Source organism: Kwoniella bestiolae, chromosome 1, assembly GCF_000512585.2.
Source record: "Kwoniella bestiolae CBS 10118 chromosome 1, complete sequence".
Lineage (NCBI taxonomy): Eukaryota > Fungi > Basidiomycota > Tremellomycetes > Tremellales > Cryptococcaceae > Kwoniella > Kwoniella bestiolae.
In genome coordinates this window covers 1,798,481-1,823,857 of record NC_089241.1, presented here as the reverse complement: position 1 = coordinate 1,823,857, position 25,377 = coordinate 1,798,481, and the positions used below count along the sequence as shown (strand labels likewise).

General features: G+C 47.3%; 6 protein-coding genes across 6 annotated transcripts; 4 read left to right on the top strand and 2 right to left on the bottom strand.

Moving 5' to 3' along the window:
• Positions 1 to 1,150: 1,150 nt before the first annotated feature.
• On the top strand, positions 1,151 to 4,478 carry I302_100688 (uncharacterized protein; the record flags this gene model as incomplete). Its single annotated transcript, XM_019190703.1, has 8 exons — positions 1,151 to 1,465; positions 1,533 to 1,637; positions 1,694 to 1,759; positions 1,839 to 2,323; positions 2,434 to 2,641; positions 2,714 to 3,026; positions 3,084 to 3,203; positions 3,268 to 4,478. The coding sequence occupies 8 exons, from the start codon at positions 1,151 to 1,153 to the stop codon at positions 4,476 to 4,478; spliced, it is 2,823 nt and encodes a 940-aa protein (XP_019047451.1).
• Positions 4,479 to 5,593: 1,115 nt separating this feature from the next.
• On the top strand, positions 5,594 to 8,643 carry I302_100687 (uncharacterized protein; the record flags this gene model as incomplete). The annotated part of the gene is made up of 12 exons (XM_019190702.1): positions 5,594 to 5,703; positions 5,837 to 5,937; positions 6,022 to 6,110; positions 6,199 to 6,286; positions 6,390 to 6,500; positions 6,588 to 6,647; positions 6,711 to 6,912; positions 6,988 to 7,096; positions 7,151 to 7,207; positions 7,264 to 7,323; positions 7,381 to 7,410; positions 7,471 to 8,643. The coding sequence occupies 12 exons, from the start codon at positions 5,594 to 5,596 to the stop codon at positions 8,641 to 8,643; spliced, it is 2,190 nt and encodes a 729-aa protein (XP_019047450.1).
• A 622-nt stretch (positions 8,644 to 9,265) lies between these two features.
• Positions 9,266 to 12,335, top strand: I302_100686 (uncharacterized protein; the record flags this gene model as incomplete). The annotated part of the gene is made up of 6 exons (XM_065869129.1): positions 9,266 to 9,886; positions 10,053 to 10,853; positions 10,933 to 11,472; positions 11,535 to 11,978; positions 12,091 to 12,192; positions 12,285 to 12,335. 6 exons carry the CDS (start codon positions 9,266 to 9,268, stop codon positions 12,333 to 12,335), a joined length of 2,559 nt encoding a protein of 852 aa, XP_065725201.1.
• A 332-nt stretch (positions 12,336 to 12,667) lies between these two features.
• On the bottom strand, positions 12,668 to 17,917 carry I302_100685 (uncharacterized protein; the record flags this gene model as incomplete). Its single annotated transcript, XM_065869128.1, has 10 exons — positions 12,668 to 13,238; positions 13,359 to 13,514; positions 13,787 to 14,036; positions 14,151 to 14,171; positions 14,262 to 14,368; positions 14,603 to 14,633; positions 14,723 to 15,003; positions 15,407 to 15,541; positions 15,644 to 16,460; positions 16,543 to 17,917. The coding sequence occupies 10 exons, from the start codon at positions 17,915 to 17,917 to the stop codon at positions 12,668 to 12,670; spliced, it is 3,744 nt and encodes a 1,247-aa protein (XP_065725200.1).
• Positions 17,918 to 19,191: 1,274 nt separating this feature from the next.
• Positions 19,192 to 21,860, top strand: I302_100684 (dihydrolipoyl dehydrogenase; the record flags this gene model as incomplete). The annotated part of the gene is made up of 12 exons (XM_019190698.1): positions 19,192 to 19,212; positions 19,314 to 19,502; positions 19,761 to 19,834; positions 19,972 to 20,344; positions 20,442 to 20,566; positions 20,654 to 20,786; positions 20,873 to 21,071; positions 21,159 to 21,357; positions 21,423 to 21,438; positions 21,520 to 21,565; positions 21,632 to 21,739; positions 21,811 to 21,860. 12 exons carry the CDS (start codon positions 19,192 to 19,194, stop codon positions 21,858 to 21,860), a joined length of 1,533 nt encoding a protein of 510 aa, XP_019047446.1.
• A 356-nt stretch (positions 21,861 to 22,216) lies between these two features.
• I302_100683 (uncharacterized protein) lies at positions 22,217 to 25,172 on the bottom strand (the record flags this gene model as incomplete). The annotated part of the gene is made up of 9 exons (XM_065869127.1): positions 22,217 to 22,263; positions 22,339 to 22,447; positions 22,582 to 23,010; positions 23,064 to 23,588; positions 23,666 to 23,820; positions 23,887 to 24,415; positions 24,556 to 24,679; positions 24,798 to 24,951; positions 25,127 to 25,172. The coding sequence occupies 9 exons, from the start codon at positions 25,170 to 25,172 to the stop codon at positions 22,217 to 22,219; spliced, it is 2,118 nt and encodes a 705-aa protein (XP_065725199.1).
• Between the last annotated feature and the right edge of the window lie 205 nt (positions 25,173 to 25,377).

The following is a 25,377-nucleotide window of genomic DNA, read 5'->3' as shown; positions in this document are numbered from 1 at the left end:
CGCCATGTGATGTGTGTAGTTTTGGTATAATCGGACCAACCAGCTCCAGCTAACCTGAAAAGAGGAAAAGGAAAAACAGAAAGAGTCGATGTCAGTCGGGCTCGAGCGGTATGATTCAATGCCAAAGGACCTATCTCACAAAAGAAGAGAGAAAGAGACAGGTCAAAGTGAAAGTGAGATACTAGTAGGATGTATGGAAACAGAGGAATAATGAAATTGAGACTGACAATTCCAATTCCACCTCTTTTCTTTCTATTGCCGTCCAAGTGACCTTTTTCACCTGATCATCACTCTTGGTTATCATTTAGTACTATCTTAACCTGCGATTATGCGATTATTATGGATAACGTACACTTTTCATGCCGGAGCATATTCATATTTCACAACGTATTTCAGTATACCACTTAGTGATCAGGAGAGCAACGTGGATTTGATTCCGCTTTGACACGGACCGCGCCCAGGCCTAGATGTAATGTAACAGCATACTTGTACAAGGAAAACAACAACGTTGTCTGTCGTTGGCATATCGATGCAGTTGCACGCGCACCCTTGGATTGGCAGCATCCTCACTCGTACTGGCTCATATACATGATCGTACATTCACTTCACTCACTCATACCAACCCCATTTTTAAGCATATCCTCGACATCTTTCACCCCCCTCACCCCCTCTTCACCTCTCCAAGGGATCGGCAAAGGGAAAAGCAACAAGGGTTTGTTCCATTAGATAATCGCCAAGTTTGATTAGTGATTAGTTCAGGTTCAACCCAAAGTAACAACTTCTTACTTGTTTGTGCACGGAGCCCGAAAATTCAGCAACGACCAACAACCTCATTGCTGCTATAATCAAAGCATACCTCGTCTGTCCTGTGTGCATTCTCCCAAACATTGTTTAGTATATTAGTATATCAGTATACTAGTGGAAGCAAAGGAAGGAGTAGGATAGATACGTCCATACACAGTATAATCGAAACGACCACAACGATACGATAAGCACGAACAACCATAATCACACTTGTTCGATCGGTAACGACTCAAACGGACTTACCACGACTCTCACCTTGTTCCCCTCCCTCACTTGATCATTCAATGAACACCTCGTCTTGTTAGAATTGGATACCCTAGACAGTCCAGACAATCAACACCCTGTCATGGCATCATACCAAACCTCTTCCACAGCAGGTCCCTCCCGACCCACCTATCCAAGATTCCCCGTCCCCTCACCATCGCCTATAACAGAGCAAGAACCGTGGCATAATTCCGGTGCCAACGGACAGCAATACCCTATGGCAATGGCGATGCCTCAGCCCAGGACGGTATCTGATCCAGCAAGTGCGAACGTCTCGAGATCCGCTTCGGCGGCTTCAGGACATGGCGACGGCGCAGAGGGGTCAAAGCGGAATCCGTTGGTTGATCTGATAGATAGTGAGAGGGTTTATGTGGAACAGCTTGGTCTGATAATACGGGTGAGCGATCATCGGAAGAGGAGTGGATGAATGACGGCTGACGGAATGGCTGTTATGGTATTTATAGAAAGTAGCAGCAGCATGGTCAAGGAAGGATTTCCCACCTCCCAAGCTGGATGCTATGTTCAGATGTGTAGAGGCTGTTTATAGAGCGAATAGGGCATTTGGGACGGTGAGTGATGTTCACAAGCTCAGGATTGGCTAATAGCTGATATGGTCTGAATCTAGAAACTGAAAGAGATTGGACCGAATCCATCTAGTCCAAAAGCCTTAGGTGACTTATTGATGCGATGGGTAAGCTGCCTCCTCAGTTGATGTCTCTGAGATTCAGCTCATGCAAGAGATTCGCTAACCCTATTGGGTACATTCATAGATCGACGATCTCGAACCAGCCTACCACAAATACAGTACAAACTTCCTAACAGGTTTCGACTCGTACCAACCAGTCACCCGTAATCAGCTCCTCAACGGCATCCTCCAAGAAATCTCCGTCGCTTCTACCCCAACGCCGCCCCTGACACAATGGTCTTTGGATGCATTGTTCATCCTTCCATACACTAGATTAAGGTATTACAAAAAGCTGTATTCAAGGTTATTGAGAAGTACCAAGGAAGGACGAAGCGACCATAAGCTTTTGATGGTCGCTAACGAACGGTTGGAGGATCTGGTCAATATTGTGGAATCAAGGTTGGAAGCGGACGTTAGTGAGAATGATAATGATGAGACATCTCAGGAAAATAGATTGAGTGGGAATACTGGCGGTGGCGGAGCAAATTCAAGGGAACAAAGTTGGTCTGAGAAAGAGAGGATCAGTAGGACAAGCTCTGCTATGAGTAGTTCTATGGATTCGCATACCAAGTGAGCACCTTTCCGTCCTCATCTTTTCTGATCTGGTGACGGTTCGTCTCTGCTTGGCGGTCGGAGAGACGTTGTCCTAACTGATGATATAGTTTTTCACCATTCAGCAGCAGGATCGAAGATAGGAATTCTGGTGGTTCGGCTGTGACCAACATGACTAGTATGACTCAATCACCACAACGTAGACCCCAGATTCAAGTTTCGACGAATCCTGTTTCTTCAGGATCTACACCTACCTCCGCTACCACTCCGTTATCTGATTTGGAATTGCGCATCGAGTCTGAGAGAACTATCGATCTGTTCTCAATGACGCCCAAGGTGAGTTAAGCTATGTCTAAATTGTCCACCAGTTGTAAGGATGAGCAAGCTGATGCCAAGTGATTTCTGCAGAAATGCAAATTACAAATGAATCCACCTTCACTCCCTTTCACTCGATCACTTCGGTCATCCCACGATGTGACTGTATACTTCACACCCAACTCGACAGGACAACAAGTGATTCATCGACGAGCCCACATCTTCATATTATCCGATTTGTTCTTGGTAGCAGAATGGATGGAGGCCTCAGAAAAAGCTGCGAAAGCACAACAGGTGGCGAGAGAACAGCCTGATCGAGTGGGACATGGTGGACCGATGCCTGAGATGTGGCTGAGCTATCCACCTCTGGCTGGGAAACATCTCATGGTCGCTGAGGGGCAACAAGGTAAGTCCGCTGACGTTTGCCCAGAAGCCAAACATAGCTGACGACATGTCATCTCAGCCAACGTTTTGACGGTCATGATCATGAAGAAAGAGACGTTCGTGATTCATGCTGAATCTGATATAGCAAGAGATCAAATTATGAAAGATTTGATTGAATGTATCGATTTCGCTTCGGGAGGTGAGTCTGAGCTTTCACCATGGAATATCCAGTACGAGGGACTGACTCCTACTACTTACCGTAGTGACTCGACCATCCACTGCCGCACCATCACCTATTTATCCCGACCCTCGATCTCCCTCCATCGCTTCCACCGAGAACCGGTCCAACGAATCTGCATTCCCACGATACCCTAGTCCATTCTCCAACTCATCCTCACCCGCGACAAGTCCTCGACCAGGCGACCAATCCGAAGGCCCACCAATGCCTTTGGGAGGTAATGCCCTGGTCTCTCAGATGAGTCAAATATCTCTGCAACCCGGGGAAGCTATAGCCTGGCCTAGAGGTCCTACTCCACCACAAGCTATGCCGCCTCCTCAGGGAATCCCACCATACAATAACCAAGCTTCATCCGGTGCACCAACCATGGCAGTCCTTCCACCAAGGGGGGCAAGTCTTCGACCGAGAGTACAGTCCAACAACATGCAATCTCCTCCTCAACAACATGCACCTCAGATACCTCCCATGCCAGGTATGGGATACGATCAGATGCCAGGTGGCGCACCATTACCTCGTTCACCATCTGGTCGATCCGTCCAATCTGCCCCTCGACTGAATATGAACGGGGATCTACCTCCTGTACCATCCATCCGACCGAGTGGATCGCACATGTCCGACCAGGGTCATCCAGGTATGCCGGCCGCTCCATTCGCTCAGAACCCCAACCACCTCATTGCCAGATCGAGATCACTGGAACCTCTTCGTGCGCCCGAGCCACCCTCTGCGCGATTCTCATCATTTGAAAATCTTAATGGTCCCTCAATACCCGGAGGTATGGGCGTGGGAAGATCGTCGCCTCTTACAGGAGAACCAGAAGATGAAGGTGATGAGATCGATGAAGAAGAACAAAATGATACGGAGGAACAGGAGATTACTTCATTAACTGGACCAACGGTCATTTCCGCTCAAATGAAATGTAAGATATTCCTAAAGCAGGAACATCAAAAATGGAAATCCCTAGGATCGGGCAAATTGAAATTATACGTTCAAAAGACTGGACCTCCCTTGAAACAGCTGGTAGTGGAGAATGATTCTTCGAAATCTCAAATCATCATCAGTACGATCATTTTGACGGACGGGGTAGAGAGGGTAGCCAAGACTGGAGTGGCTATTGAGATTTCTGATAGGGGGAAGAGAACGGGGATTGTTTATATGATTCAGCTCAGGAATGAGAAGAGTGCGATGGGGTTGTTTGAGAGTTTGTTGCAGGGGAGTGATCGGGCGGTGGTGAGGTGAGGTAGTGGTGAGAGTTGAAAAGGACAAGTGGGACATATTACTTTGAGGTATGGAGAGTGGAAGTGGATGAGAGGAGAGCAACGGGGTTAACGATGATTATATGATACATACTCTCCATAGAAATGCCTTTTTCCATTCTCATTTTATTTTATTCTATTCTATACTGTCCAACGGATGTTCATGTAGATTGCATGCTCATGACTAGATGTCAATGTTTCAATATCAATATCAATGCATTGTGGTTTTGGTTCGTCTGGTTACGGTGTATGCAGAGTACAATACGACCATCTCTCCTTCTGTTGCATAAACCAAAACACTGAATTAGTTGTACGGACAATTTCTTCATTCCAAGTACAGTTGAATGGACATGTGGCATTCAGAGGGTTGACATATACGTCACGTGACACCCCCGTCACGCTCGGACTCGCTTGTACTGTTGCGCTGGATTTAACCTGATAATTTGGAACGGATTTTATATTATACGTGCAGTTGCATGTGGTTTCACGAGGAGAGCATAAAGCCAAATTGATTGAAACTGTTCAATCCATAGACAGATAGCTTAGAGTCATATCAAGAACGGAAGAACAAGAATAGTACCTTTGATCATTTCGATATCTATATCTTACTCTGCTTATCGAGAGAGCAGCATACCCCACTTCGCACCACCGACGAACAAAAGAATAGGAAATAGAAATAGATTCAACCACAGCCATCAAATTCGCGTCATCAAACTTCTTCTCCAGGTGATATAGAAATTCGATCAGCAGATTATATCCTATCACCAAAGTACCTTGATACATTAGGGCAGCAGCTACAGAGTAGAAGTGGACAGACAGTACATAGATCATTGACTTGTTAGCTATTACGCAGATTGATCGTCAGCTCGGTAAGCCGAATTTCGTTACTTCTAATCACCAATACCACTACCACCAACCATATCATATTTCATCGATCGCAACAGGTATCTTGAAATACTATGATTCAATGGGCTGACGATATGACGGTGTGCTCATATTAGTGATCCCATCTCCCCCCTTCTCCATATACCTAAATCACTCGAGACCATATCAGCTCGTCAGCTCCCATTCCTCCCAATCAATCCAATGCCTGACAAAATGCACCCCGGTGTATTACATCGACGATTCCTCAATGATCTGTCGACGTCGCTGTTCAGCTTCGTTCTGCCGCTGTTACCTACTAGCGAGGAACTGAATGTGAAAGAGGAGTAAGTTTTGGTCCCTGTCTATCATCATTGAACGAAAAATTCTTCATGGATTGGAGACCATGGTTTCATGTCCTCCTACTTTCACCATCACATTAATTACCGGGCCATAGATCACTGATGAATCAAACAACAGAGTAAGAGGATTGATCGAAAAATTGATCAAAACCCTCGAACCTTCCGCACGTCTCCTAAGCTTTGGGAGTAGTTGTAATTCGTTTGGACTGAGGAATTCTGGTGAGTCGAACGTTACCATCACCATTTTGGGATTTGGATTATCTCCGTTTCGCACTGGGACTAATGATATCTTGACACCCGCAGATATGGATCTGGTGGTTTTGATTGACGATCCAAACGCTACGATCGAACCTGGAAATTTCGTTGAATCCATGGCATCTCTCCTTGAACGCGTACGTTGATCTGATTCCCCTTTCACAAGATATATCGAACACACGATGGAATTGGAGAAGAAGCTGATGAGAGTTTTCATGGGTGTAGGAAACAAACTTCAATGTCAAACCTCTACCGAGAGCTAGAATACCTATATTGAAATTGGAATTAGCCCCATCACCTGCTTTGCCTTTTGGTACGTGACTCTTTCTCCTAGGAATTATATGAGTGCTCGCGTTACGGGTCATGTCAGATTACTTATCTTTCCAATTTGGCTGACCCGATTGTTGTGATTTCAGGTATCGCCTGTGATATTGGAATTGAGAACAGATTGGCAATTGAGAATACCAGGTTGTTGTTGACTTATGCTACGATCGATCCTGCGAGGGTCAGGACGCTGGTGTTGTTCCGTGAGTGATGCTTCGACAGGGATGAGGTCGAGTTACACGTCGGTCTCAAGAGATTGCTGACGCTGGGTTCTTGTTCATGTCGCGTAGTGAAAGTCTGGTCAAAGAGACGTAGGATCAACTCACCATACAGAGGGACATTATCCTCTTGTGAGTCATAATATTCTTATCTCTCGAATCGCTTGCTGAGTTGAGTTCCATGAACTCCATCAGACGGCTTCACCCTCATGGTCCTTTACTACCTCGTTCACGTCAAGCAACCCCCGGTACTGCCAAACTTACAACGTATAATGCCCATGAGACCAATGGAAGAAGAAGAAGTGATGCTGGAAGGTAGAAATGTGTACTTTTTCGATGATGTCGAAACTCTGAGGAGAGAGTGGAGTTCAGTCAACTTTGAAAGTGTTGGAGAATTGTGAGTTACCCTTTACCTTTACAGCTGATATTGTACAGCGAAAGGATAATCAGCTAACTAAAGTGCATGATACAGACTCATCGACTTCTTCCGATTTTTCTCGCATGATTTCCAATTTAACAACTCTGTGCTGTCACTGAGAGCTGGGCAGTTGACGAAGGAAAGTAAAGGTTGGGTGAACGATGTGAGTGAGAAGTGTGATCCATCTTGACATTCAAGTGCTGATATTTGTTTGCAGATCGATGTTGGTGGATTGAACGAGATGGCTAGAGATCGAAATAGACTGTGTATCGAGGTAAGCTCTGCTAGGAGAGAAATGCCATGTGAGCTGGAGCTGACAATGGATTACAGGATCCGTTTGAAATCTCATACAACGTTGCTAGGACGGTGACGAAAGATGGATTGTATACGGTATGTTCACGCCTCTAGTACTCATGGATTGCGACCTAATTGGTGTTTATGTCGCAGATCCGAGGAGAATTTATGCGAGCGACTCGAGTAAGTTGGAAGTCAAACTCATCTCCCATACAACGTGTACTGATTGGACCGACTTTCAAGATTCTTACCCAACGCCCTGATCGAGCTGTCCTGGCTCTTGCCGAACTATGTAGAGAACGAGATGATGATCTGCATAGAGCGCCAAGATCTGCTTCTCCCGCACCTCGAGCTCTGTCCGCCACCCGAGGGCAATTCACCAATCCTCACGTAAACAACGGATATCGAAGTCATTCTCAAGTTCCCTTTGACCGATTCGGCGCAGGACCAATGCTTGATGCACCCAATGCACGAAGAGGTCAACAGAACGATGATGATTTCCCTGAATATTCCGCTCAAGATCTGTGGCTCCAAAGTCAAGGGTCCAACCTTGGTGGGGTGGGAGGACTGGGATTAGGTTTCGATGATCTTGGATTGAGCGAACGGGGTGGTCGAGGTAGAGATACGGGTACAAGGGGACTTGAGACTCCCGGTGGAGCTTATAGGGGAGCACCAACATCTCGAAGATCCGCATCTGCTTATGAAGGTGGGAATGGACCTACGTCAGGAACCATCAGCGCTCCGTTGAGTCCACATCGATTGTACGCCCAATTAGAACTGGGTAAGGGCTTACAACCACCTTCAACGAGTAACCCCTCTTCGTCCCCTTCGAATGCTTGGCCAGGGTATGATCCCAGATTACATGCCAGTCCAGGTATGCCCATGGATAGGATAAGTGGACCTGGGCCATCTAGAATCGCATCGCAGTCTGGGAACTCGAGAAGTCCCAATTCTGCGCCTCCCGCTCCCAACGGTAGATCCCAGGGACTACAATTAGGTGTTGGTGCCTCTGAAGATCCATTACCTGCTTTCAAACCCTTCGATTCCACTCCCGCGACCCTCATCCCTCCTCCACCTGGATCAGTGAAATCTTCGATCAAACCTCCTCCCTCTGTTAGACAATCCCAACAGCAACAGACAAATAAGAATCTGGCAAAAGCGAAAGATCAAGATACGCCTGCGAAGTTCATCTCGCCAAGTACGCTTCTTTCACCTGCGAATGAGACTACCCCCCTGCCTGGAGTGGAGAGTCTGACGAGCTCCTTTGGTTCCCTGGGGATGGGGATGGGGATGAACGCTCCGCCACCTGCTAAGAGTATAGGTGGGGATGGGCCGAAGGTTGTGGGAAAGGAGAAGGGGGTGGAACATCCTGATCCGGGGGCTGAGAAGGGTGCGGGCGCGGGGGAGAAGCTATAGTATGCAATGACATCGGAAGGTGTAGATGAATTGATCAGACGGAATCGCAACCGGTAGGAGAGGAGGAACAGAAACAGAAAACATAATCAAAAAGTCGAACAACACAAACATACCATATGATCTCGTCTTTTCTCTCTTTCTTTCTGCCATGAACATATACAGTATATACTTGCATCTATCTTCTCTGGATTGAACCCCAACCCAATCATAAAATCTAATTTGAACCCAATTTATATAGCATCTTTTCTTTCTTTTGGACTGAGATAAATTGTATATGCATTGGATTTGCAGATGATGCTTCGGGGTGCATAGTGCTATGTGATGCAATGAAATGCAGTATCAGTATACAGATTACTTGGTGTATATAGTACAGTACAGTGTATCGAATGAACTCGCTGCGACGCGTTGACTTTATTTTCCTTTCGGTGATCGAGACGTGACGTACATGATCTTGCATCTTTCAACTTTAGTCTTTAGTCTTTCAACATTATCCCAATATCGATCCAAGGATCATCTATCATATATCTATACAAATAATCGCTACGCCTGCTATCCACATTCAACAGCCACCATACACATGAATATCCACACTCAATGATATAACACCAACTCAGAACCAAATATGCCCCCTCCACTCGCTCAACATCCCTCAACCTCATCGACATCATCTGACGAACCTGTGTATATCGAAACCCCCACAGCCAAAGCTGGGCCATCGACGTACAGATCTAGAAACTCAAATGCTGCCTCAAAATCACCAGTGATCGTAGGAGATGAGGATGAGGACGAACCGGTATTTGTCGGGAGCAGTATAACAAGCTTGGTGGAGAAGTACAAGCTAAACCCGGAGGTAGGGGCAAGATTATCCAAATCGAAATCTAGGAGTCTATCCAAATCACCTTCTATTGGACCACCCACCATAGAAGTAGCCGAATCGTCGAGGAAAAGTGCTGCTCCACCCTCAAAATCCAGAACAGCAACGAGTTCATCATCGAGAAAAGGTAAATCCAAAGCTACAACCAAGACCAAGACTAAACAACCTATCACCCTAATTGTCGATGACGATGATGAAGACATAACGAAGCAGGTCAGACAACCCTCCTTGCCGCTCTTACCTGATTTGGCACTTGCACCATTACCTGTACCGGATTGGTTAGGGAGGACAGCTATACTGTTACCGTTAGATAAGTGTGTGGTCTGTAAGATTAGGTTTAAGAAGACTGATTCGGGGGCTGCGAAGTGGGTGAGTGTGGTTTCTTGCATCTTATCTATCAGGCTGGATCGAGACACAGCTTGAAGGCTGGGAACCGTGGAGGATATTGACTTCGTTTCGTCGTTTCACCATTTGTATTCCACAATTCCTGAGTTTACATGATATGCAGTCCTTACTAACCCGTGATAATTCGCAGAGACATATATCAACCTGTCGTCCACCATTATACCGACCCCCCAATCCACCTCCCAATCTCAAACACCTGATAAACGAGGCACTCCAAGACCAATCCAAGTCATCCGAACCCACTTCGTTACTTGACTTACATGTCAGACGATCCGACTCGATGGAAGATGTTTCGCCTGTCAAAGGGAAGAAGAAGTCACTGGGGTTGAAAAGCTTTACTAGTGTGAAAGCTACTGATGAAAGGATGGGGGATGATTGGGATAATGAGGTAAAAACTAGATTGAGGGAGTTTATTGGGCCGTCAAGTCCCCCGCCTGAGCTGGGGACGCCCACACCATCTCCACCAGGAAGTCCAAAGGAGCCCTCTCGGATACGTTACAGCGATACCGAAGATGAAGGGAAGGAAGAAATGTATCCTCCCTCAACACAATCATTGGGCGAATCTTCCCTTGCTCAGATGTACGCCAAACCTTCAATCTCGCCTTCAGGCTCACCATCCAAATCACCCATCACTCCACCACCAATCCCCCCTGATTCACCAGGGCAAGATTCGATATCGATTCACTCGCAATCTGAAGAATCCGATACGCCCTTACCGCCCTCATCTCAGAAACGCTTGATCTCTGAGCGATACAGTAGTGATGGAGATGATCCTGACACTGATCGATCTTATTTGAACGAACAGGTAGAAGGAGGGTTGACGAAGAAACCCTTTCGAAGATGGGGAGATCCGCGAGTCGAAGGGGATCTCTCCTGTACCAATGGATCGACAGGAAATGGGATCTTCGCGCTTGGATGGGGAGGAGAGGAGGTACCGTTCGGGAGAGAAGGAGGATGGACAGGAGGATTTGCATGATCCTGCGATCTCTTCGTCGTCGTTCCTGCAGCAGAATGTCTCGCCATCAGTAGACGCCCCGAAAGACGATACGGATGGTAGCACGCCTCAGAAACATCTCACGCCGTCAACTACACATTCATCCACTCCTCGAGCAACGACACGAAGAAGGGATCAATCGACCACACCTACCCCTGCTCAGGTGGTGTACAGCGTTCCATCCAGCTCACCAGAGATCGATATGATTCAGGAAGATGAATGGGGTGATGATGCCTTGCTTTCATGGGATGGACGAGGTGATGACGATGATGAAATGATATCTGTATCTTCTGTCGCACCTTCAGAAGCTGGATTAGAGCAGGAAGATGAAGAAGAATGGGGGAGGGATGCGTATCTTGAGTGGGCTTGGGATGGCGATACTAATACCGTGGATGAGGATGAAGAGCAGGAGCTGCAGACTGATGAAGAGGTGGGAGGAGAGGAAGATAGCGATGATGATTCAGAAGACGAAGAAGAGATAGTAATGGAAAGTACTTCAGATCTTGTAAGAAGGGGTATGCCAGATTACTCGACATGGGAATTAAACAAACTCCAGGTGAGCGACCAAATCGCAATACGTCTTCAACGAGTCAAGCTGATCAATCCATGTGGGCTCAGAAACTGGTAACAGGTTATGGTTATCGAACGAGTAATGACCATCAATCCCTCGAAAAGATAGCTATGGAATGTTGGAAAGCCATCAACCCTGCACCCGCACCTGCACCTCGGCCCGTGGCACCTGTACCTGATGCACATGGCAAGAGTAAGAAAGTCAATGCGAAGAAAGTCGGAAGCAGGACCAGAACGGAAGAGAGAGAATCCAGTGTCAGTTCCGCCGATGTACCCCTTGCTGCTGTCAAGGCAAGGAAGGGTAAATCCGTGGGAACTGCTATAACTGTTGGGGATAGTCAGGAATCCGCATCGACTACAGCAAAATCGAAAGGGAAAGCGAAGGAGAAGGAACAGCCCAAGGGGAAAGCAACGTATGAAGATCTGAGTAAGATGTTTTATAAGTTGATTATGGATGATGATGAGTTGTATTTGAGGATATTGCGATATGAGGTGAGTTGTAAAGGTGTACTGTATTTACAGTAGCTGGTTCCGTACCCATCATCATTCGCGGGATGTGTATGTGGAATATGGCTGACTTTGCATTTGCGTTTGATTGGTCTAGCCAATAAGCTTTGACGAGCTGGTCAGCAAGTCCATAGCGGCTGGTATAGATCGGGAAAAGAGGGGTTGGAAGAAGGATTTGAAGAAATACCTTGATTTGCAGGTGAGCGGAGTGTGCTTTGCTTTGAAAGAACTTGTTATCATTATGAACCCGAGCGTATTAAGGATGCTGATTTGGTGGGTTGCTTACCACAGAGCATATCGTTCTTCAGCGAGGATCCAACAGGTCAACGAAGGAGACATTGATCGGGTCTGGCATTAGATTTAGCATAGCACCTGGTGGAAGCGACACTTGTAAAGACTACATAGTATACTGCGGAATGTACTGTGAGTGCCAGTCAGGTTGTACAAGTAACATTAAATGCATATTTACAACGTATGAAATAATATCCAAGCTCAAACAAGTGACAAAATTTCCCTTCCGCCTTGACTGTCTCGTATGTTACACTTGACTATCTGGTTATCATACAATTGATACTTACAGAGTGTCACTCATCATCTGTACAAACTCTGATGCTGATACTTCGGACCCTACCACAAATCCATCAATCTCACAACCACCTACCCAAGGACAGGCGTCACCTCCTCAACCTAATAACAGGTTCCCCATACCCCCGCGGTCTAGCCCCTTGCTGCCAGATAGTAGGCGTCGAACAAATAAAATGAATCTCCCAATCCCCTACAATCCTACTTCCCCTCAACTCCCCCTCCCTCATTCTCCTCCGTTTCTCTCTCCGCCTCTTAACCTTTCTCTCATCCTTGCGCCATTGCCTCTCAATTCTGGGGAGGTACATATCCCTCTTTCGTTGATGACCTTCTTCCTCGTCCTCTGATAAGTCGTCAAAAGCATACTCATTATTTGATGAGTATTCCTCATCTGACCATTCGTCTGCATGCGAGTATCCCCGTTTCAAGGGTGGAGGTTCGATGGGAGGAGGGAGGATTCGCTCGTTTTTCTCCTCTGAGGCGGCGTAGATCTTTATTCCCCTTGGTGAGAAGAAGGCGACTGCCCATGAGGCAAGGAGGGAATGGACCGCCTCTGACAGGACGGGTTCTGGACCCAATCTTCTACCTCCGCGGGCGTGCAGGTGGAGTGGATGTCGGGCGTTGGCGAGTGCTTCTTTCGAGAGATCGTCGATGAAGCGGGACCTATAAGACCATCATGTGAGATTATGAAAATCACTCGGATATGTTATACACGAAATGCACAGTAGTGCCCAGTCGAGTCTTGAGTGGGGAGGCGAAGATCAGAGACAAACCCAAACCCACCAGTCCTCCTCGTTGACATCGTGGCTTACCAATTCTGGGGGCAGGTGTAGTTGATGTGGGTAGTTTAGGCTTGAACATGGTAATGAGAATGGTTGGAAGGGGTCGTATCGGAAATATGAATCTGATTTGGCGGGCGGTCGATCGAAGCAATGTGGTCTAGAGGATGAAAGTACACAGGAATCAATATGCATGTTCGGCGGTATATGCTTACAATGAGTTTATGATAGGTGACAGTCCAGAACATCCTTTCTCCTTCATTGAGTGCTCACTCCACTGCATCGCTTGGCACGACACTCGGATATACCCCGCACATTATTCACTTATCGATCCTCTTCTTCACGCTCTCCTCCCAAATCTCCTCATACCCCCTCGGATCATCCAAATGGCTCCTCGGACTGATCAGATAATAATTTAACCAACCGACGTACTGATCAGGTCTACCCGTCCCATTCGAACTTAGCGTACTTGACATCGACCTGCTCCCGGTGCCGGTCATCGAGGAAGTACCATAAGAAGAGGAGAAAGGCATTTGCTGAGTTTGAGTGGCGGTAGGCTGGGGTGGAACGCCGGCGGCTGGGGCTGCGGCTGCAGCTGGAGGTGCCGGAGGTGCCGGAGGTCCACCAGGGGCGTTGGGTTGAGGGTTGGTTGAGACTAGAGGTCGTCCCCAGCCGTCCCATCCTGAGTGGTCCCTCTATCAGCTGTTATCTGCTAAATTCGAAATGGCAGTTGGACCGATTGGTATGATGTTGATCTGATACGGGAAGAAATGAGGGATAAGTGGCTATACCTTACCTTCAGGTAAACTAGGGGGTACTGATCATTTCATGTCTTATCAGCTCAGCATCGACCAAGCATAATGAGAAGTACTCAGAGGCTGAATACATAAGACTGAGCACCACTCACACATCCTCCCATACTGATCGAACCCTTCCTGTCCCGGTCTGGCGATGAATGGTAATCCGAATGGCATTGGCGGTAGGGCGGATGGATCGGGCGGTCGATATGGCTGACTGGGAGGTAAGTGGGATTCAGCTTGGCTGGTACGTCTACATGAAGAAGCGAGGGATAGCAGGGAGATAGCAGGGAGGATGGTTGAGCAGCTCAATGAGGTTACAATGCCTATGGCGGTCTCCGAGCTGAATCGCCTGAGGATGAGGATGAAAGACCCCTCTCCCAGGACCAGTAGGAAGCGATAGGATGGAAAAATCTTGACATGAACCCAACAGCACAAACTCGATGCATACCTTGAACCGACCCCACCAGGCCCAGCGAAATCTGCAGCCATCGCAAGCACAAAACACAAGAAAATATCAATTCATGTTTTGTTTTTGCACATCACATTCCGGGACCCTGCATTTGCGTACCTCTTCCCAACATATCTCGTCCAAAACGTCCAGGAAGCGAGTTGTAGTACCCCATACCAGGTTGACCGGGGACGACTCCAGGAATGGGAGCAGCCATGGGCATGGACATTCCCATGGGCATACCCATACCCATCATTGGCATTCCCATGCCCATTCCCAAACCTCCCATTCCCATGGACATCATGGGGTTCATCATTGGTGGGCCGAACATTGGTGGTCGGGTGCCGACTAGGGGTGGTGGTCGTGGATATAGGGCTGGTTGGATTGGCGGGTATGGTGGGCTGTGTTGTTTGGTGGGGGTGTGTGAGATAAATGATAATGATATTTACGAAGAAGGTATGGTATGGTATGGTATATAAGAAGTATACGGACAGTACAAAGGAGTACAAAGTATAATTTTATATACAAGAGTACAAATATAAAAAGGTTGATTCAACGTTGTCGAGTGGAGTGGGAGTGGTGATGGTGATGCAAAAAAGGGGTACAAGCAGAAGGTCAGTGCGTTAGTCCCATTACAATGTGTGTGTGTTGAGTGTGTTGAATCAAAGGATGGTCCCTGATCCGTGTTTTGTGATATCACTTTGACAACGGAATCCTTACAGTTCTAACTTTACAAGGTACCCCGTCCCAATCGCAGATGACAACAAAGGGAACAGGGTGGAAGAAGCAACACTCGTAACTCACCCCATACCCATACCACCCATCCCCATGCCCACTCCCATACCAGGTTGTTGTTGACCCGCACCACCATTAAACCTATTTTGAAATCGTTCCTTCGCCGCTTGTTCAATCACAGTCGGAGCGGGGGGATATGCATATCTATTTTGGCCCATTCCATTCGCGGTATGTCAGCTCTGATCAAAGTGCCCATCCTTTAGTCAGAGGAGGTTGCGGTGTGGTAGTATACTGCGAAAAGCTCACCTTTCAGATTTGGGAGGAGGTACACCCCCTCCAATAGGTTTATACGGATTCCCTTCCAAGCCCCCTACTTTAGCCGCATCCTTCGCAGCTAACTTTTCGGCCAACTTCTTCTCCTTCTTTTCACGTCGTCTACGTTCCTTGTCAGTTTCCAAGGGTAGATCTTCGCCCGTTTCCAACTCTAATCCTTTGGTCACGCCCGTATGGTCCCTCATCCTAGCGTGGAGATGTTCATTCCCTTTTGAATCTCGATCGAGCTGAGCAGATAAGGTGACGATGGTCTTTGGGCCCTCGAGTGCTGATGGAGTAGGCATAGGTGCCGGTGGAGCTGCGGCTGTGGTGGGTGCAGGGATGTAAGTGGTCGTAGCGGGTACATAGGTAGTTTGAGCGTATGTGGTTGGAGCAGCCATTGTAGGAGGCGAGAGCGATGCTGGTTGTGCACCCGCATGATCTCGTAGTCTTCCATGAAGATGTTCGTTCCCTTGTGAATCCCTATCCAGCTGAGCAGAGTAGGTGACGATAGTTTTCGGACCTTGAAGCAATGGAGCAGGTGGAGGGGCAACACTGGGCGCTGCCATGGTTGGAGGAGGTAGAGATGGGTTGGACATCATGACTGAACCAGGTGGGATAGTTGGATCGACAGGTTTGACAACTCCCGTATGATCTCTCATTCGTGCGTGGAGGTGCTCGTTGCCTTGAGAATCTCTATCGAGCTGCGCAGAGTATGTGACGATGGTCTTGGGACCCTGTGGAGGCAGGGGGGGAAGAGTCTGTTTTATAGATGGAGGAGGGGTAGATTGGATCAGAGCTTGATAGTCGACTATGAATAATGACATCATGTATCAGTATCAGAATTCGCCTAAACAACGCACAGAAGCCCTTCCTAAAGCAGTTAAACTTACCAATTGGGATAGGTCTCAGTCCAGCTTTAGTCCCACTTCGTCTACCGGGCGTAGCAGTCAATGCTGCACTTCTAGCGCCTCCCACCCCCTTGGTCGTAGCTCCACCAACGGTAGTAGCGGCAGTATCTACCTCCTCGACCACCTCGTCATCAGAATCCGTAGGAACGATGATCTTCTCAACTGTGGTAGTTTCGATAATTTTCATGGGTTTCTTCATCCCCGACCCCCCTCCGCTCGAGGACTTGAACAATGAAGGTAATTTCATTGGAGAGGGAGTGATGGGTGTGGCCGCCAGAGAATGAAGGGTAGGTACAGGTGAGGGGGGTGGGAGGGTCTTGAGTTTCGATTTGACTGATTTTGCAGGAGCAGCCGTAGGAGGGGAGGCGACTGATTTTGGAGCTGGAGGTTTACTTGATTTTGGTATTGAAGGAGGAGGGGTTTCATCGATATTTTCAACAAATGGATTATCCGTGGAGATTACCTTTGGGGTCTTGGGAGGAGTGGTAGGAGGTTTCTTCTTGGTGGTAGTTGTAGTAGTGGTAGTCACTACTTTCGTCTCTTCTACCACTTCTTCTTCCACAGGAGGTTCCTCAGTTTCGTCAATGACTGTTGGAGCAGGTGCGATAGACTTGGCTTTTGATTTGACTGATTTGATGGATGGTGCTTTTGGGCTTGGTGGGATTATAGTGGGTGGTTTGATAGGTGTAGGTATTACTAATGGAGTAGCGGGTTCGACAATGTCCACTTCTTCTTCTTCAATCACTTCTTCAACGGGAGGTGGTGGGGGAGGAGCAGGAGTGGGAACAATGATTGGTGCTAGGGGTGGAAGGGCCGGTTGAGGGATAGTAACGTTTACGATTACTGGTGGTTGGTGATGATGTGAGTGAGATGATTTACTTGATTTGTGAGAGGGAGCAGGTGATCCAGGTGGAGGTGGTTCTTTCACAGAGGGCGGTTTGACTGTAGGTGCCTTTGTAGAAGGTGGTTTGGCCGTGGTAGCTTTCGTGGATGGTGGTTTAACAGTAGGTGGTTTAGCAGATGGACCGACCGTAGGGGCTTTGGTAGTTGGTGGTTTAGTACTAGGCGCAACAGTAGGAGCCTTACTTTTCGTCTTCTTACTTGCATTAGAAGGTGTTTTCTCTTCCTCGTCCGCAGGAATCTCTTTCACTTCTTTGATCTCTACAATCTCCGTCTTAGTCTCCTTGACGTTCCCCTCTGAATCTACTGATCTGGCATAATGCGAGTGGTGATGATGGTGCTCGTGGTCGTGGTGGTGATGTTGACTTGGGGGTCTGTCTTCGTCTGGAGCTTCTGTAGGTGGTTCGATAGATGTTGGGGGTGCTTCGGTGGGAGGGGTCTTCTTCTTCTTGGCCATTTTGTGGGACTTGACAAAGGGATCTAAATTTGATTTGGTGGTAGTCAAGGACGGTCACGGGGTTTGGATTTGGGTTTGGGTGGCAAGAAGTTAAGAGAGTTGACAATGGAGTGGACAAGGTTGAGATTGGGATTATCAATGAAAGCGAGGGAGGTACTGGAGGGAAGAAAGTTTTGGATGGGGTGTTGGAGGAATGTCCTTTCGGTTGATATGTGTTGGAAGTGATATGGGTTATATGATCTGTATGAGTATGACTGATTTTAGTAAAGATTGGGAAATATTCTTGGTATTGATCGTGATTGAGCTATAAGTAAGCAAGATAAGCAGCTGATGGACAATTAGGAAGCAACGAGTCACACGGGTAGTTGAATGCATGTTATGTTCATCAGGTAAGGTATAGGTGTAGGTGTGGGATAGGTGTGGGATAAAAAGGGAATGAGCGAGGGTGGAAGGATGATCCGGATTCGGCGTGTTTTGACTTTGATGCATTGATTGCAGTTAGTGACACTATGCTAGGATTCAATCAACTTTCTTTGGTTGAGGACGAGGTGAGTGCGTTGTTGTTGTCGTGCAAGGACAATAAAATGGTCCAAACAAAAAGGTCCTTTGGGTCAAAGTGAAAGTCATAGAGCTACTCAGCTGAAACGAGCCAGTGGACTATAGCCAGATCATCCTATCATTTCTCTTATATCCTCCATATCAAGTTGCCTTTTGTCAAGGAAGCGATCTCATCAGTCCATCCTGTTTGATGTAGAAAGCTAATCCTTTCGATTCTGGGTTGATCGTCGTTGAAATCCATGGATATAGGAATCACGTTGATGCGCTTTGACCCGCTGTGTAAGCAGCTGTATTTGCTTCCATCGCATATTATCTTGTTGCCCCTCGGAGTTTCCTGCTTCCTCATTGCTGACCAAGACATCGATGGAAGAAGGAGTGTGATATCCAATTCACCTATCCATATATTCATATGGACAAGAGACGTATAGCAGCATGAATTCCAATCCGTAACCCAATTTCCAACGGTCATCTCATTCCGATTACTCATGATATGGGGATATCCCAAGGTCATGTGATATGTGCCACATTCACCCAACAAAGTAGACGGATTTATCGGCACGGCTCAGTTAACGATTGGGATGGGTTTGCCGTCGACCACAACCACAATCATTTGAGAATAGTCAAGCATCATCCATTCATCTATTCTACAACTTTTACCTTCAAGTAATCATCTTGCTGCACTCATCTCCTAACAGCATAGAAAACAATCGTCCAAGATGCTCTCCCGACAACCTTTCGTACGTACACATATTCCCCAGTCGGATCGACAGACATGATAATATTCATGACAGTGTTGTTTTTGTTTTTCCTATGCTGACTAAATACTTAATCGACACAGGCTCAAAACCTCCTCAGACCACTTTCCAAACCTTCCTCCTCATTCTCACGATCATCCACCTTACCCCGATTGACCTTCCTCCAATCTAGAGGGTTGGCAACTTCCTCCGATCCTTATGATGTGGTGGTCATTGGTGGTGGACCTGGTGGTTATGTAGCTGCTATCAAGGCTGCTCAGTTGGGTTTCAAGGTGGGTGAGAGGTCGATCGTACTTCATTGTCTCTGAGCAAGGAGGAGAAGAATATTTAGGAGGAGGAAGGTAGCGCGAGAATGGTGTGATTATAACGAGAAAGGGGATCTGCACACTGGTGGTGGCAAGAAGTGAAATGGTCATCTCGATCTTACTCTTCCTCACCCTTGCTTTGTCAGACTGGCTGAGGAGACAACATGCAATGCAGAGTAAAGAGATGGTATAGACTGGCCGCTGACTCATCTCATGCTTTGATAGACCGCCTGTATCGAGAAGCGAGGATCATTAGGAGGAACATGTTTGAACGTCGGATGTATCCCATCTAAGGCTATGTGAGTTTGTCTCTCCAAGGAAATCGAGCTATATGTTCTCTCCAAGATTCGTGAAGTACCTTGGGAACAGAGCAATGAACATCGTGCATCTAGGTTCTTTTGATGACCTAGCTGAAATTCCAATCTCTGATCTGCAGGTTGAACAACTCGCACATCTACCACCAAACGCAACACGACCTCAAGAACCGAGGAATCGACGTCACCGACGTCAAGCTCAACCTACCCAAGATGTTGGCCGCCAAGCAATCCTCCGTCAAAGCCTTGACAGGAGGTATCGAGACCTATCTCTTCAAGAAGAACGGCGTAGATTACATCAAGGGAGAAGCTTCCTTCGCTTCCCCCTCGAAGATCAATGTGAACCTGTTGGAAGGCGGCGAGACCCAAGTGGAGGCCAAGAACGTGATTATCGCTACTGGGTCGGAGGTCACGCCGTTCCCTGGTATCGAGATTGATGAGGAGAGGATCGTTTCTTCTACTGGTGCGCTTGAGTTGAAGGAGGTTCCTAAGAAGGTGAGTTGGGTTTTACTGGAGATGGCCTAGGCAGTCGATGACAAATATCTCCTGCGAATCGTCTGATAACAAATACTGACATCGTTGCTCACCCCAGATGGTCGTCATCGGTGGTGGTATCATCGGTCTCGAATTGGGTTCCGTATGGTCAAGATTGGGTGCTGAAGTTACCGTCGTCGAGTACCTCGGTGCTGTCGGTGCTGGTATGGACGGTGAAGTTGGGTGAGTAATCTGTTTCTGTGCATGTAGCGTTGTTCCCACATAGCTGCTTATCTAGCACATGCTAAATATTTTCTGCCCTTAACGTAGTAAACAATTCCAAAAGATCCTCCAAAAGCAAGGATTCAAATTCAAGCTCAACACCAAAGTCGTCAGCGGTGAACGAAAGGGTGACACCGTCAGCCTCAAGGTTGACGCCGCTAAAGGTGGTAAGGAGGAGACTGTGAGTGTCCCCTCCCTCCCTTCTCGCTCATATTACTGGGCTCAAATCGTATGTATAGCTCTAGCTAATTCGTGATGTGAAATTAGCTCGAAGCCGATGTCGTCCTTGTCGCTATTGGTCGACGACCCGTCACCAAGGGCCTCAACCTCGAAGCTATCGGAGTAGAGACCGACAAGAGAGGCCGAATCGTCATTGACGACCAATTCAACACCTCTGCCAAGGGTGTGAAATGTATCGGTGATGTCACTTTCGGTCCCATGTTGGCTCACAAGGCTGAAGAGGAGGGTGAGTAGATCCTCTCGAATATCACTCCAGATCATTCCGCTTCTCGAAGATAACTGGACAATGCTAATTCTCCCGGGTGTTTGCCAGGTATCGCCGCCGTCGAAATCATCAAGACAGGCCACGGACACGTAAACTACGATGCCATCCCCTCAGTAGTCTACACTCACCCCGAAGTAGCCTGGGTAGGAAAGAACGAGGAGGAGCTCAAGGCCGCCGGTGTAGCTTACAAGATTGGAAAATACCCATTCGCTGCCAACTCTCGAGCGAAGACCAACCAAGATGCTGAGTGAGTGGATTGGCAAACAAACACTGTTGCGACTTTACTGACTTGGTTTTTTCCCTGTGTTGTAGTGGTTTCGTTAAATTCGTATGTCCCTTTGCTTTCCTACTCTCGCCTCGAAGCTTAGGTTCAGGGTAGTGCAGAGCTGACCACGTCATATCTTGTCAGATCGTCGAGAAGGAGACCGACCAAGTCCTCGGTGTACATATCATAGGTGAGCCCCTACACTACACTACAATCATCCAAGACTTATTGCTAATCTTTTGCTGCATGATGGTAGGTCCCAACGCCGGTGAAATGATCGCCTCTGCCACATTAGCACTAGAGTACAAAGCCTCTGCTGAAGATATCGCTAGAACATGTCACGCTCATCCTACATTATCGGAGGGTGAGTCGACCGTTTCACTTCTTTCTTCGTTGTTAATTCTCATGCTGATATGCTATGTGCTCGTATCACAGCCTTCAAGGAAGCCGCCTTGGCATCTTACGACAAACCCATCAACTTCTAGGTTAGTTATTAGGTGTGAGGTATGAAGTATGTATAGGATATTATCGGGTATGATAGCACTTGACGCAGGCATTACATCCAATTCAATCTAATCATCCCAATGCAATGCAATGCAATGCAATCTGAAAGTCAGAGGTTTATCAGGTGAAGACATAGCATATATGATATCATACTACTTACATGTTTCATATCGCATATATCAATTTACACAGAACAGAACAGAACAGAACAGACAGAATATTATTAGCTACACAAAGTAAGATCCGATTCATCTCGTAAACCAAACAACAACCCTCCATCCTCCTCGTAATTCGTAATCCATCGTTGTTCCGCTTCCGCTCAACCAGGAATCGGACTTCAAGTGGCAGGTCTGAAATCCAACTGACTAACAATCAATGGCCAAACTGCAATCACACAAAACAAGTATCAGCACGGTCCTCACATGCTATATCTGGTGAAGCGAGTAACGGTCGACCCACCCTCCTCAAATCCAACATGTTTACCATTCCTGATCTGCTGCCAGATCTGAGTCATAGTTTCCGATTTCTTAATTTCGGACCAGTGTTTAAGGAAGAAAGCAACTTGGACCTAAATCACATTAGATACGACATCAGCATCGTTCATATACCGCCACTGTTCTTCTTCAATACGTCCGCGATAGTTTTATCTTGGATATCCGCTTTGAGAAGGAGCGGAAAGAGAGAGAGGAAACACCAACTCACCTTCCTCACATCCTCATAGGTACTACTAAACCTACTAAACACCTCAGCCGGGACATTACCCGCCGTCAACCCCGCGCATATATGCTGGAACGCCCGCAATTTCAAAGCGGGCAGGTCCAACTTGTCAGCCAACCTATAAACAGCCTTGGCAGATACAGGTCTAGGTCCCAGAACGTAACTCTCCTCCTCTTCATCCTCCTCGTCTTCATCGTACAAAGAAACAAGAGGGTGAGGGGGCGAGTCGATATCTCGCTCGTACATCCATCTTTGGATCCATTCTGATCGACTTCTGGGGTTCTCAGCATCAGGAGCGGTCGAGCTGCTGGGGAGGTTGGAACTTGCATTTACTGTTGAGGTGGATGTTCGACGGGGAATTTGATGTTCGAATGATGATGATAGTGGGGCGAAATAGATTATGTCGGTGTAGATCTAACAATCCCATATCAGCTATGAAAGTTGGGATGCCGTATACTCGTACCTACCCAATACAAGACATTCCACCATGTACTCCAAGCTGCATCTCGAATCACCACTCTAGTCTTCTTTGGTCCAATGGCGACTTTCGATAATTTGCTTCTACTCCCAGTAATAGAAGGCTTCGAGCTTCTTTTGGTATTCGTACTGCTGATAAGACTGGGTTCTTTCTTTTGTTCTTTCTCCTCGATTTTCAATTGATGCCCCTCTTCAGATTCTATAGTGACGTTCCCAACCTCTTCGTCCTTGGTACCTGTATTCTCATGAGGTATAGCCTCAGAAGAACTGCTAGTGGACGTATCATCTTCCCTTCGTTCCCTATCTGCTGAGATTGATGGTCTCCTAATTGAGGAATTTCGACTAGTTGTCGTTGTAAGATGCATATCGCGCTCACGCTCACGTTCAGGAGCAATGATAGATCCCGATTGAATATGTGAATGAGCATCTCCACTGTACGACGAGACATCTTCAAGTATCATCTCCTCATCCATGTCTGAATCTGATAGCACCGAGATATCGTCGTCTGATTCGTACTACACCAAAACAGATAGAAGATGTCAGTATCGAAGGATTTCAGGAAAGTGATGAGCGATGACACGGTCCTACTCACCTCTTCGTACGTCCCTTCGACTTCCTTGAACCCACCATGGAACATCGCATTGAAATAATCGCATCGTCTCAGCAGCTTCTTACTGGCGAAGATACTTCTGGGCGTGGCTCTCGAGCCCCTCCGAGAGGGTATGACAAACTCAACATCGGAGTACACTACATCGTCGATCTAGTCAACATACGATGTCTCACGGAAGAATTGACATTACCGCCATCACTCACGCGGATCATCCAACAACGAACCAACACTACTAACCAATTCCTTAGGTACGACCCTTCTAATCCCCCCAGCAGCAGACGTCCCTCCAGCTACTCCTCCAGCAGACCCATCAGAGGTAGACCAAGCGCTAAGCCCACCGCCACTAACCGTCCTACCGCCACCAGTATTGATGGCCGGTTGTAGCCCCACTCCCAACCAGACTCCAGCCGGAGCCTGCGGTTGAGCCTGAATTGTACAGATGATCATGCAACTGTCCGTCTGTAATACACTGGGATGTTGGAACAACGCATCTCGTTTCGCAAAAGCCTGCCACCCCCAATTAGCAGTTTTCACCGCGAAGGTATGATCCGATGCGTCCTTTGAAGCTAGTGCCTCCGTTTGAGGGGTGTTGCGATTGTTATTCGTACTTGGTCCTGTTGGACGAGTGGCGTCGCCGGGGGAGGGGATAGGTCGGATCTCAAATTTGAACCACCATAGTCCCTTGCGGACCCATTTGTTCTGGATGGAGGAATCGCGTTCTTGCGCTGTAGGCTATGCACGATTACGATTGGATATAGTCAGCTCACAGATATCGTTATACCGTCTCATCATGAATGGTTGATATGATACAGATATACGGTGTATTGAACCAAAGGTCGAAAAAAATAAGGAAGATAGAGCTAAGTACTCACCACACAAGACAGATACAAGCTAACATGATCACCAGCCGTCTGAGTCGAAGTCCCCGCATTAGGGTACCAAAGTACTTCCCACAGATTATCTGCATCTCCAAAGACAGCCGATTTGATACATTTGCTGAATAGTCCAGCCATACACATCAGCTTCCCTGTACTCTCTCCTCCTCTCTCTTAGAGAAACATACACTGGGTGATGATGAAGATGATGATGGTTGATCTGTACAAGTCAGACTCACGACTTCTGTTCACCCCTCGTACTCTCATACATAGTCTTCAACCCCGTCAACCTCCACTCGAGACATACCGAGGTGGTCTCTTGGAACTCATGTCCCGATGTTGATGGAGCGGCGGGGGTGGAAGATGAAGAAGCGGCGGGAGGGACAGCTTGAACTGCGAGGTGGGGTCGGTGGGTTAGGGTGTAATGCGGTGGGGGGGGAGTAGACATGGTGGTCGGTTTCGTGGAATGGAGATACATGATAGTGGAGAACAACACATTGTACAAAGTAAGTTATACTCATCAGCACGGATGACCGATACGCCATGACCATCATACAGTACCACTCACCTTGAGCATGATCCCTCGATGAATATGGTGGTGGGACACTCGTCATGTTGTAGCGTTTGACTGCAACTTAAATTGACAGATCCGACCGATACGAAATTGTTATCTGACTCTATGTGTTGATGCAAAAGAAGCAAAAGAAGCAAAGAAGAAGGCGAGTTGATGTTAGTTATCATCGACACTCGACAAGTGTACGCGATCAGATTCACCTTGATTGTTGATGATTGCTGTTAAGTGAGCGTGACATACCGGAT